The sequence below is a fragment of the Delphinapterus leucas genome, chromosome 10 (assembly GCF_059928025.1).
Source record: "Delphinapterus leucas isolate spDelLeu-1000000601 "Yukka" chromosome 10, BTC_Dleu_Yukka2, whole genome shotgun sequence".
Taxonomy (NCBI): domain Eukaryota; kingdom Metazoa; phylum Chordata; class Mammalia; order Artiodactyla; family Monodontidae; genus Delphinapterus; species Delphinapterus leucas.
This window is the reverse complement of record NC_143138.1, coordinates 68,116,571-68,129,651: the sequence shown is the minus strand read 5'-3', so window position 1 is coordinate 68,129,651 and position 13,081 is coordinate 68,116,571. Positions and strand designations below refer to the sequence as shown.

The window sequence follows — 13,081 nt, the reverse complement described above, 5'->3', positions numbered from 1 at the left end:
AAATCCAGGTAAAACAAAGAAAAGCATTTGCTTTATTCTGGGTCCTGGAAGCTCCAATGTGAATCTGAAAAAAAGATGTAACAGGGGTGGCAGCCGCGGGGGCTCGGTGCCAACAGTCCCAGCTCCTTTGGCTCTGGGAGCTGAGAGGGCAGTGAGGAGAAAGCTTAGCCAGAGGCCCAGGGCAGTAGAAGTCAGGTCCACTTGAGACCCCTGGCCCCAGCCTGAGCCCGGGAGGTGGAGGAAGAAGAGGACTGAAGAGGCTGCTCAGTTCCTTAGCAACTGCACCACAGGAAGGTGCAGGCTGCGGGTTACTCCTCGCCCTTCTCAGGGGTACTGGGCTCCCGGGGCCACTTGGCAACCCCAAGGGGTTCAGCCTCAGGGCCGACCCTTGCCTCCCCAAGGGGTCCCTCGCCCTCCAGGTCCAGCTCCTCAAAGGAGGAGCCGCTGGCACCCGACTCGCTGTAGCTGTGCTCACTGCGGGTGTCACCATCATCCCAGCCACGGCTGCTCACCCCAGGGGACAGCGTGGCAGCTGAAGTCTCCCGGCTGCCAGGACCCACCTCCAGGCTTACAGAACTTGTGTCACTCATCGTGTCAGTTCCTGGAGGAAGAGGGAGCACAGGTTAGCTAGGGCCCCCACCCCCTCCTCCAGGGAGAGGACTGAGGCTCTCCCACCAGCCCAGCAACTCAGCATACACAATGTGCTCATGAATAATAAAGCTGCCCCTGGCTCAAGAGGCTCATTCCAGCTGCCCTCTGCCCTGTCTTGAGCTGCACTGGCAGGGCAGAGGGACAGAACAGGGAGGGAGTGAGGGAGGACAGCCTGCTGTATACTCCTCTCCCTACCCTGAATTAGCCTCAGCTCCCTGCACTCCCACAAAGCCTGCTGCCCCCCAGCCACCAACAGTCCATTAAGGACCATTCAGCCCCAACCTGAGGAGCTGAGGGTAGGACAGAGATTTAAGTAGTGTCCCCTCCTCCACCCCCCATTTCAGGCTTGGAGAGAGGTTTCTCCAAGGCCAGAACACTGCCCATAAGGCCTGAGGACAGGAGAATGGACCAGGAGGCCTGCTCTCCTGTGTCCCTCCCCTATGCAGGGCTCCCCAAGGGGCAGCCATATCCCTGCCTCTGGCCCACACTGAGCCCCAGTTTGAGGAGGAGGCTGGGGCAGGAATGGGATGGAGAAGTCCTGAGAAATCCTCGACCAATTACACGGGAGGAGAGTGTTGGGAAGAAGCATTTTAAGGACTTTCTTCTTCTATGCCTGGGTCACCCCAGAGAAGTCCTTACCCATCCCCAACCACTAGTGGCTCCTGAGCCACAAAGCAGCAGAAGGGACCATGGGAGAACTCTGCAAGTGGCTGGAGAGCCCTGAGATCTCTCCCAGCCTGCTCCTCCCACCCCCAACACGTCCTCCAGGGCAGGTTCATCTGCCCTGCTCAGGAGCAGCCCCTCAATTCACCTCCTCAGGTCAGAGGCACTGACAGCTATTGGGGGTGGCAAGGAGGAGCAAAGAGCTCAGGCCTACTGTGCGTAGGAATCAAGATTGAGAAAAGGCGGATATGCTTCCCTTCCTGTGTGAGACGGAAGGGGGCAGCTATCAAACATCACAGAAAGTGACGGGTGGGCCAGCTTCCTCAGATCCTGTCTCCATGGTGATTGAGCCCCGAGGCCAGCACAGCTGGGGACTGCTTGGCGTTTGGGACTTGGCCTGGAACTTTCACTGAACCTCAGCTGGAGCCCAGGGTGAGGGGTGGGGTGGGGTGGAATCTGCTCCCTCAGCCTCCTCGGCCCCAAGATGACCTCTGGGACCTACTGACAGAGGTGAGATGAGCCCTGTAAGTGCCAGGTTGCTGGCCCAGGGCCCTCTTCTTGCTGGGGCCTCAGTCATGGCTCCCAGAGTGGAGGTATTCAAGAGTGAGCCAGGACTACTCCCTGAATTATAGGTGGTTCCCTCTGACCCTGGGGCAGGACTCCAACCCCTCTTTCTTGCCTTAAATAATGATTGGTGCCCCAGAGGCCGCAGGCCTGAAAGGAGCAAAGGAGGGGGATAATTTCTCCCTGGCCCCATTAAGTTCAATCCACCCACCCACCCAATGGCTCTCTCGGGACCCAGGTATGGGAACCTGCCTGCTTGCCAGCTAGCTGCCTCCTTCCTCTCCCAGTTCCTAGGCTAGGAATGATCAGAGGAAGGAGCCCAGGGGTGCCTCTTCAGGCCAGGGACCAGCATGCTGGGATGAGGACAGCCCCTGGGCACATGTGGACACTTCTGGCAAAGGAGTCCAAGGCAGGGAAGTGGCAACCCTCCAGCTCCATCAAGGTCTGCACAGGAGGAAGTCCAGAGTCCTGGGTCTGTGTCCCAGGGCAGAAGAGGCCAGGCAAGGCAGGGTAGCACCTAAATCCCAAAGGCTGCTGAAGCAGAGAATGAAGCTGCCACCTCACCCTAGTCCCTCTCTCCTCCACTGCCCACAGCCAGTGCAAGAAGATCAAATATTCATTGCCTCTCTGGAGCTAAATAATACATCAATGTAATAACAGGCGCAAGGCAGCTAATCACCCCCTTTCACCTCCCAGCCCAAGCGGGGGCCACAGCAGGGAGGCAGACAGGCATCCACCACACACTGCTGCGCAAGTGGCATGCACCTGGCAGGCAGACACCCAGAGTCCGCCCCAGGTGCCAGGGCAGACCCTATCAGAGGAGAGCAGACCCCTTGCCCCCACTCCAGGGAATGGGTGGGCAGGCTGGTGGGTAGGACAGGCCAAGGAGCTGGGGGTGTGGGAGCTAGGTTGCAGCCAGCTGTAGTGGGTGCCAAGCAGTCCTTCAACACCCTGGCAGGCGGTGTTTGAAAGGGGAGCTGGGTGGGGGTGGAAAAGAAAGGGGGTGCAGGCAGCCGAGGGAGGTTGAAAGAAGGTCAAGGTGCTCCCTTCCTGCCCTGGGGACTGCCTTGGCCTGCTGACCTTGTAGTATGTCCTGTGCCCACAGTAGGGGTACTGAAGAGTGTCTGCCAGGCACTACCAGGCCGGTGGAAGCAGTGCCCCATGGAGGTAATTAAGTGGCAGATGAAGTTAACTGTGTTGGACATGGCCCCTAGGGAGTGAAGGCTGCCTCCCAGTACCTACCCCCTGCCCCCGCCAACACATGTCTCTCAGGGCGACCTTGGCTGTTGAAGGCTGGATGGACAGAGAGAGTCTCCTAAAGCAGGAGGTGAAGAGGGACAGTCACTCTCCTCCCAGCCCTGTACCACTCCCACAGGTCATGGACCTCCAGAGTCACATGAGGCTCCACCAGCATGGCCAAGCATTAGACCCTCTAAGACCACTTGGGATGTTACCAGCAGGTCCCCTCGCACCTGGGGACAGCTCAGGGTTACAAGAGGTCACGAAAGGGGGTGGGCTGAGAGCAGGCAAGCAACCTACTGGCCTGGACCTGGGGTAGGAAGGTTGGTTCTGATGGAAGGGGCAGGGCGCTGATCTCCTGGCTCCCCTCTGCATGCTCTCTGGTTCCTCTTTGACTGATTCATTGATTTATTTATTCTTGGCTGCATCGGGTCTTAGCTGCTGCGCGTGGGCTTTCTCTAGTTGTGGCGAGCAGGGGCTGCTCTTCGTTGTGGTGCACAGGTTTCTCATTGCAGTGGCTTCTCTTGTTGCGGAGCATGGGCTCTAGGCACATGGCCTTCAGTAGTTGTGGCTCGTGGGCTCTAGAGCGCAGGCTCAGTAGTTGTGGCGCATGGGCTTAGTTGTTCCGCGGCATGTGGGATCTTCCCGGACCAGGGCTCGAACCCGTGTCCCCTGTATCGGCAGGTGGATTCTTAACCACTAGGCCACCAGGGAAGTCCCCCTGTTCCTCTTTGGAAGGAAGAAAGCAGCTGGCTCTGGGTGGGGCCCCATATTGGGGGACACCTTGTTCCTCTCCTTACCTTCCATATCCAGAGCCAATCTCACTTCCTGACGAGCCCACCCAAGTGATGCCTTTCCTGAGCAGCCTCAGCCCCCTCCCATGAGCATCCAGCTGTCTGATCTGTGTTTCCAAGGGTACTCCTGCTGCATCTGAAGGGAATCCAGGCAGGGTCTTTGTATCTGCATTGCCAGGGGTAACGTGTGAAGCCACACCTACATGGATCTGCGTGTCTAAGAACAGGTAACTCTGCACGTGGGTAGATAGGTCCCTTCTTCCACCTCTGTGAAGCTTTGCCTGGACACCCACAGTGCGGCCCAGCCAGGGAGGAGGCCCCACCCTCTTCCCCCCGCAACACCCCTACCCCGTACCTGTGCCATCCACCTGGGCATCATTGGCCTCCGCAGGGCCCCGGAATTTCCGCTCTGTCTCCTTCACCTCAGGCACATAGAAGTCTCCCTGCCGTGCCAGTGGGCACATGAAATAGATCTGGTCTTGCTGGTAGATCTCCAGCCGTGGGTGGGCACACAACTTCCGCTCCTTGTGGGAGAGCGTGAAAGGCGGAATGAGCCCTACAGGGCCTCTGACCCACACGTCCCTGAGTGGCCCCAGGAACTGTCCATTATTTATTCCCTCCCAGGGGGCTGGCTCCGCTTCCTGCCCCAATCTCCCGAAGGCACCCACACAGCATCCTAAGGGCAGGACCTCATACTCCAGGGGGCAGTGGTCTGAGGACCTGGGAGTCCTAGGACAGGTGCTAAAAGAACCCAGGAGCCTGGCACTGCTAATCCTGGGACCAAAACGCTGTTCCAGAAAGCACTGGTCTCACAGAGCCATGAAGCTTAGCACCCCAGAATACCCTAGGACAGGGACCCCACAGTCTTTGACCCCAGGCACCCAAGCCAAGCCAAGGTCTGACCTGCCAGACCTGCCATCTCAGGATCCCATGGCCCTGACCTCCTCTCTGCCCTGGACAATGCTGACTGACCCACCAATATCAGGAGAGGCAGTGCCCCTGACTCTCAGGCCTCTAGCCCCTGCCCTTGCAGACATGTTACTGACTAACCCTGAATAGGAGCTCCAGGCCAGCTAAACCTCTCTCTTACTCCCATTCCCCTGCTGGCTCAGGTCTATTCCAACCTCCGAGACTATCAGATGTGGTTGGTTCCCACCCCTTCTCAGACCTGGGTCCTGAGTTTCAGCCAAGGGGGAGGTGGCAGACTCTAGGCTGGAGGAACAGACAAGACAAGTAGGTCTAATACTGGACACTGCCCAACTCCCCAGTGGGCTGAAGTGCCAGCTTATAGGGCCCCACGTGTAGACAGGTACTCCACTCCCTTCTGCGTGAACACAGAACCCAGTGCTCCGTAGCCCCCGGTGTATGTGAAAGGGGCACAGATACATGCCAGAGCTGCCCTGAGACAGGCAGACAAACCAGAACAGGGGTCAAGTGCATCTTGCTCCTGAGCCTGCCCTCTTCCCACAATGGAGCACAATTAACCACTAAGATGATTGCAAGGACCCTGCCCTGTCACTGCTCACCCGCCAACCTTCACAACACGGCTATTTATAGCACCCGTCCGGCTCTCACCATGAGCTCTGAAATGAGCCTTCCACTTAGCGGTAATGAGAGACTTACTGCCTGGTGGGGAGAAGCCACTCCAGGACTCCACTTGTCTGCCTGCCTGGCCACGCTTAGGGTTGAGGAACCCCCCTCCAGTTGAAGCAAGTGAAGAGAGAGAAAAATGAGCCCCCGGGAGAGAGAGGGAAGGAAGGTTTATTTTATCCAGCCAGGGCCCTCAGCAGCCGGCTGGAGGCCACATGGGGGTGGATGTCCTGGCCCAAGGTCTAGCTGCAGCTCAGCCTCTGACTCCATGGGTGACCCAGGCAAGGCCTTTCGTCCTAAGACTCTGTGAGCTTGAACAGAGTGGGACACCCTAGCCCTGACACCTCCAGGGGCAGTGAAGGAAAGTCATTATTTTTAATAGTTTGAGTCTGACCTTCTTTGCTAACATGGGTGCTCTTTTGGCCATCTAATGAGGGCATGCCCCCAGCTCTTCCCATCTCCAAACACATCAATGGCTGCCTCTGCTTTTCCACCTGCCCACACACCCACCCCAGCCCTGGTCTTCAGGAGGAGGGTGAACAAGAAGACAACATCAGGAATGAGTAGCTACCAGGCTCTGGGGCCCCTCTACTGCCAGCACCTGGGGGCGAGCATCTGCCAAACCTGAACCCCACTCAGTGAACTGGTCACGAGGCCAGGGTCAGGGAGGCTCCCTGAAGAAGGTCCAGGTCATTCCCTGATAGCTAGAGGGAAAGGGCTCCCGAACCCAATCAGGGCATGGCCTTCACCAGCATTCCATACTCTGGGCATTCAAAGGGTCCAAAAGGAAGCTGCTGAGAGGTGATCAGCTACCCGGAGGCCCATCTCTCAAGGGCTGAAGACAGTCGGCTTTTGGGGATGCTTCTAGGAATCAGAGCCTGTGTCCACCCAGAAATTCCAGGGACAACCCTCGCCAACACTCAAGCCACCTGCCTAGCTTTCCTTTTGGAAGTAACAGGGATGATAAGAGGGAGCAGTGCCCTTTCCACCCTCTCCCGGAGGCCAGGCATCAGGGTGGGTAGCACCAAGCAGCCACCCTTGCCAACTGCTCTGCCAGCCCCCTCATCGGCAGGCGGAAGGCAGCTCTCTGTGGCTGCTCTGTGCATCTGCCTCCTCCGGAGAGCCCGGTTCTGAAGTTGCCTGGCTGTGGACAGCCCCGTTGCCATGGAAACTGCATCCTCCATCCTTGCCGTCGCCTTCATCTCAAAGCCATCCGGGAGAACAGAGGAACAGGGGAGACAGAGGAGGGAGAGAAAACTGTGGCCTGGGGCTACCCAGCCCTTCCTTCCCTGCCCAGCCCTTCCTCCTCACAGCATCCCACACAGAGAATGCCAGCTGCCCAAGCCTGTCCCCAGGCCCCTGGAGGGGCAGCCTAATACCCGAGCCCAGCCCAGTCCTACCCAAGCCACCTGGGGGACCCTGGCCCTCCCTACTGGAGAGAGGCATGGAGCTAATTAAAATCTCATTGACGGCTCAGCCCAAATCATTTTAACACATGCTGGATCCTGTCAAAATTCAGACTCAGGGGCAGAGAAGGGGCAGGAAGAAGGCAAAGGCAGAAACTTCCAACCCAGGCCCATAGATAGGGGGAGGGGCTTATAACTGTCCCTGTAGCCTCTCCTTGAGATCCCTCTCCACGCTCTGCCCACTGACCAAGAATGAGTTCAGTGGGGGGCTGGGGATAGAGGGTGGGGGCAGGACTAGCCATATGCCCTGTCCCTAAGTGATCAGGCAGAGAGAACAAGCCCTTTCCCTCCCAGCCAGGTGCAGTCTCTGAGGGAAGAGAGGATAGCCATGGGCCAGCTCTCAGGTCCTCTCTGCACAGCAGGAGCTGTGGCCCGGGCAGCGTGTTGATGACCTGGTAAATATTGGAAAATCATCGAAGTAAGGCAAGGCCAGCTGCCTCTCCCTCAGCTAGCCTCAGGGAGCCCTTGGAGAACTGACTGCCAAGGACACCAGGCCAATGCCACACTGGGCCGGTACTGCTGGGGAAAGGGGACTGACTGGATGGGCCTGGAGTCTTCCCAGCCCTGGGCACAACCCCTCCCACAGACCAGACAGCCAGAGGCTTGAGGAAGCATCACCAGGACAGGGGAACCTGCTCTGGCCACTGAAGCTACGGGCTACCTGATGAGGCCACAAACCAGGGCAACTCATTCACACACGCAGACTCAAGGGGATCACAAAGCCCTGCTCCAAGGTGGGAGAGACGCAGATGTCTATAATCCTCCCCGCCTAATAGGAAGAAGTCAGCTAATCATGCCAAGGTGCCACTAGGAACTGCTAGAAACTGGATTCCAGAGTTCCAGTCCCTCAGACACACCTCCAAGGATTCCCTCCCCCCTGGGGCTTCCACAAACAGAAACAATAGGTGGACTTGGTACACCACCCATAATGCAGGGATTTCCAGGAGACCTCAGCCACCAGCACTCCCCCCACCACTCCTGCACCAACACCAGGTGCTCACACCGCCCACAGGGGTGCCGGCAGACAAGGGAAGGAGCAGCACACAAAAGGCTGCCATGGTGCCACTGACCTGGCTACCTTGGGAACACACCACACGCTCCCTCCTCACCTCAGGCTGAGCTCATGTCCTGGGTGGGGTGCAGCTCAGGGCTCCTGCAAAGGCACCAGATTGGCATATGCCGAGCCAAGGTTTCCCCACAGGACCCACAGTGCCTCCCCTGGTAGTTCTTACTGAATTAGGAGAGGGGAGGAGGGAAGAAAGAGAGAGGACTTGAACTACCCTCATTTGGTGTTCTGCTCTCAAACCATCAACCTGTGCCCTGGCCTGGGCTAGGGGTGGGGAGAGTGTGGTGTGCAGAAGAGGTCAGGCCCAGCAGGGGAGACAGGGTGGATCCCATTCCCAGGCTGTCCAGAGCCTGGGTTTGCTCAGAGCTATGTGGCCTCAAATCCCCAAAAGGACAAGGCAATGGGTGCAGGCCAAGGTCTGGGTCATGCATCTCCTAGATGAGCTCTAGGCCCAGAAAGGGATGAGGTCTGCTCTATCAATCTCCACCCCATCACAGCCCTCTACTTTCTGTCTCACTGAAGTGAGGGGCCCTGGGTCTTCCTGTTCACTCTGAGTGGACCAGTCCTACCTGTCCCTCCACGCCAGGCTGGAGAGCTGGGCAGCCACACAGCCAGCAAACAGCTGTTGCATCCCACCCAAGGTGATGGCATCTCTTCACTGGGTGAAGTGAGGCATGCTCATTTTTAATTTCACAGACACTGACGTGCACCCGCCTGCACATAGCAGTCCCTGCAAGTGGGGGCTCAGACCCTGGAGGCCCCTTAGGCAGCTGGTCTGCATCGAATGTGCAAAGTGATGGGGGAGGCGCAGCGGGGGCTGCTGCTGGAATGTGGCACATTGTTATTACTCTGCCCAGGAACTTCCGTCAACTTCCCTCTCCCATGCTCCCTCTTATACCCAATGGGCCTTTCAACAGCCTCTGGACCAAAACCTAAGCCTGTCTGTGGGGCAGGAAGTGACAGCAGGAGACAGCTCTGGGGATGCTGCAGTGCTAGCAAGGGAGAGCCTGCAGAAGGGATGGTGAGTACCCTTCTCCCTTGGAGCAGGACAGCCCAAAGCTCTGCAAATGAGAGGCAAAGGAGAAAAGGAATGAGATGGGGTTGCCAGGGACAGGACAGAGGGGGAAGGAAGTGGCAGAAAGAGCTCCAGGCAGGAGCCCAGAGCCTTGGCCTAGCTATTGACCCCTCCCTGGGTCTCAATCTCCCCAACTGTAAAATAAAGAGATTGGAATAGATGATCTTAAAATAAGTGAGGAATTGGAAAATATGAACAAAAGGCCCATTACTTAAAGACAATTGTACACTTGAAAAACCCAAAAAGAATCAATGGAGAAGCTACCAAAAATATTAAGCTCACAAAATTAACAAAAGCACAGCCCATTTTTCTGTGCACTAATCAGCCAGTTAGAAGATATAATGGAAGAAAGAGATGAAGGCCCTCTTGGGGTCAGGTCTAGCCCAGGGCCGAACTGGGAGCCCACCCCCACCCCAAATGGCAGGGGAGGGGATGGCAGAGAAGCAAGGCTTGGGTGGGAGTCTGGGGAAGACTGCAGAAGGGGGAAGGTGTGAGGGAGAGCAGGGCGCTGTGCCTGGCACCCCAGCCTGCTGTGCCTGCTGCCGCCGCTGCCTGAAGACTTTTCATTTTCACCTCAGAGCCGGCAGCTTGCCATGCAATTAACACCTCTGCTCATATTCCTTCTCACCCAGGCCATGGCTTCCTGGGCAGCCCAAGAGGGGGGCCTCAGCAGCAGTGGAGACCAGGGTGGGCTGGGGCAGAAGCAGGGGAGAGTAGTTCCCTCTAAGCAGGCACAGGGGGCACAGGCCCTTAAGCATCCTAATACCTGGGTGGGCCAGGCAGGTCCTGATCTGCAGCCATGCCCAGCCTTTCCCCAGGGTCCAGATAGCCAATACTCAATCCCAGCTCAGCCCTGCTCTGGCCTTCTGAGCCCTTGTGGAGCAAGAGCAGAGGGCTGGGGAGTGTGGGGGTGAGTACCTACACGGGGAGCTCAGGGGCTCAGACCTGGGATCCTAACACTCTCCCTTCCAAATGAAGGGGAGCCACAGCCTCCCAGACGACGCTGCTGCCATGGCAGGCTCCATAGCCCATTCCTCTCCGAGATCCTGCCGCTGTCTGCAGCATCTGTGCAGTCAAGGACCTTGAGCCCAGTTCGGCTTATAAGCCAACGAAAACGTTGCTGATTGATTATCCAGCAGCAGGAAGGCTGCTTGGTGCAGATGGAGCCATGAAGTCAAGCACCTGGGAGTCAGAGGAATCAGGAAGTGCCAGAGGGAAGGACAGCTGGGCAAGTGGGGACGGAGAGGTGGGGAGAAAGACAGAAGGTAAGGGAGGAGGAGAAGGCCCTGAATTTCTCATCTCTGACTGGTACCTCTACTTGCTGCTCAGGAAACACCTTCCCTCTGGAGCCTTAGGTTTCCTGTCTGCATAAGCAGACAGACAGCCTCTCCCGATCTGAGGGCTCCACTAAAAGGCAGAGTTGTTCTGCTCTGGAGGGATCTCCCTCCTCAGAATCTCTCCTCCTTCCTTGTTCCTGAAATCCCAAGCTCTCTGGAAAAGAGCAAAAGAATCCTTCCTTGGTAAGGCCCATCTGCCTGGGGAAAAAGGCTCTCTCTGGATTGGTGATGGCCCAAGCCCACAGCACCATCCAGACAAGCCTCAGCCCCCAGGGTCCTGCAGGGCTGCCAAGCTACAATATCTGAGCTGGTATTTCGAGAGTGGTGGCTCCCACGCCCGCCCCAGCAAAGGCTGGCTTTGTGCTTTCATTACTGGGATAGGGGAGTGGGGAGGGGTGAAGCCCGAGAGGCTGAGGAACAAGTTTCAGGGCCCCAGGCCAGCAGAGGGGAGAGCCTTAGCCTCCTGTGTGGGTCCCCACACCTCAACATCCAGGGGCAACTTCCTAAGGGGAGTCAGGGAAGCCAAGCCTTGGTGTATGTTTGTGGAATTGGGATGGGGGGGGTCTCCTCCTGGCCCGGGGAAATCTGGGAATGGAGAGTCACTGCTACTCTCTGCTAACTTCTGTTACTCTCTTTCAGAGTTTGACTGTGGCCTCTGGCTCTTCCTCTCCATCCCCCAGTGCTCAAGTCCTGTTCCAAAGCCAGCCTGGATGCTGTCACTCATCTGATCACATACCATTAGTGGCTCTCTAAAACCTGCAGGACCCAGCCTCATCTCTTGGGCCCAAATTCTTGCTCCTCCCCTGTACTCCAGCCACAATGGATACACAGGACATGTCCACGTCAGTGCCTCTGCCTGACCTGCCTTCCTACCTGGAGAACACTACCCATCCTTCAAGGCTCAGCCCAAATTTCCCCACCCCCAAAGGTTGCTTTGCCTTTCCCAGTGAATCCATCTCTCCCCTCCCCACCCCACTCCCCCTAGGCTAAGCCCTGTGGCTGGGAGAGATGGTGGGAGGAAAGAGTTCTGGGGGCTTATCATTCAGCCCCAGGTCCTGGTACTACTGAGCACACCCTCCTCCCTGAACTGGGGCAGGCCAATTAGCAGGTCGCAGCCCTGGCAGGTAAGCTAGCCCTGGAGCCATCTCCACCTCACTGAGGGTAAGGACATGAGGACCAATAAGGCACCTGCAGCAGCTGCTTCCTGTGCCCAGAACAGCTGCCAAGGTAACCCTTAATGAGTCCCTGCTGGGCAAATGGGCAGCCAGGCTCTTCCTGCCTTTTGCTTCTGGCTTCCCCAGCAGGCTCCCAAATTGACAGCCTCAGCCCGTGACTCTGCCCACCAGGGCTGGAGACAGAGGGTCAAGTGGGTGTTAGGCCACAGTGCTGCTATTATCCCAGGCCCACTCTGGGTACCACTCCCAGTGCATCCCAAGCTCATGACAGTCCTCAGCCTCTTGGTCCCAGCCCCAATCATGGACAGAGCAGAGTGGCAAAAGGCATGTAGCCATCAGTGATTCTCTGCCCAGGGGATCCAGTCTGGACTTGGCCACTGCTTCAACTCCTGACCTTGGGTAACCTCCCCTCCCTAGGTCTCACTGTCCTTACTGGTAAAACAATGGGGATGCTGGCTTTGATTAGGACCCTATGCCTGCCTCCTAGCTCATTCCTCCATGCCCCAAACAATGCCACACAAAAGAGGGCCCAGTCAATAAGTGCAGAGTAAGTGACTGAGCTGAGATACCAGGAAGGCCTTCCTTATTAAAAATAAAGCTCGGGAACTCTCCCAAATTAGCTCAGCAAAAGTGATGGGCAGAGAAAGAGACGACCCCAAATTTCATATTCTATGGGGGCTTCCTTACCTGGATTCCCACTGCCAGGACCATCCTGCTCCCTACTGGTGTTTTGGCCTCAGTGTGGACTCAAACCACCCCCATCACTGACTCCCTCAAAGTCACCCAGACAGTCTGAGGGAAAACAAACACAGGAGATTGTGAGCCACTGGGCAGGACCCAGACTCTGACCATGCTGCTGGGAGCTTCCTCCCTGCTCACGCTCAACAGGATGACCCACTTCTGTAGCCACCCTGCTGAGGCAGCTGAGGCCCCCGCTCCTTAGTTTCCAGCTGGCTGTCCCTTGACACTGCCAGCCTATCACCCACCGCTCGGGAATTCAGTCATATCCACTCCAGGGAAATCTCCACCGTGATACTCCCCAGGGCTTCCTCCAGGTCCAGCTTCCAGCTCCCCCAGAAAGTGCCTCTTCTGGGAATCCTCCTGCCCCTGTCTGCACAAGGGATGAGCCCTGGCACCTCCCAGCTCCACTCACACTGCAACTGCCACGGCGTCCTCAGGATCTAGAACAGACATGCAGTTGGCCAGGGGTGGAAGAGGCATCTGCCCAATGGTGTCCCCCTCTTAGGACAGAGGTTTTCAAACCAGGTAAGTCTCAAACATCCTCCTCCAAACAAAAGCTCAGGAGGTCATCTAATGTGTAAAACCCAGAGGCAGAGCTACTCCAGCTGAGGCAGGTAAAGGTCTGAGTGCAGCCCCCTATCCCTGGCTGCCAGTCACAGGGGTACCTTAGCACAGCCCCTAGGCTCTGGCCCCCAGAGTAGACTGAGAACTAAGGTCTGG

At 57.2% G+C, this 13,081-nt stretch overlaps 1 protein-coding gene across 3 annotated transcripts in view; it reads right to left on the bottom strand.

Annotated features, from left to right (window-relative positions):
- Positions 1-9: 9 nt before the first annotated feature.
- Positions 10-13,081, bottom strand: part of TEX264 (testis expressed 264, ER-phagy receptor) — a 29,778-nt gene continuing 16,706 nt past the window's right edge. For all 3 annotated transcript variants that reach the window (XM_022572985.3, XM_089919417.1, XM_022572980.3), the window contains 2 exons: positions 4,267-4,435; positions 10-601 (listed from right to left, as the gene is read on the bottom strand). In XM_022572985.3, the coding sequence (XP_022428693.1) occupies positions 309-601; positions 4,267-4,435 (462 nt within the window). In that variant the 3' untranslated portion in view covers positions 10-308. The remainder of the gene's footprint in view (positions 602-4,266; positions 4,436-13,081) is intronic.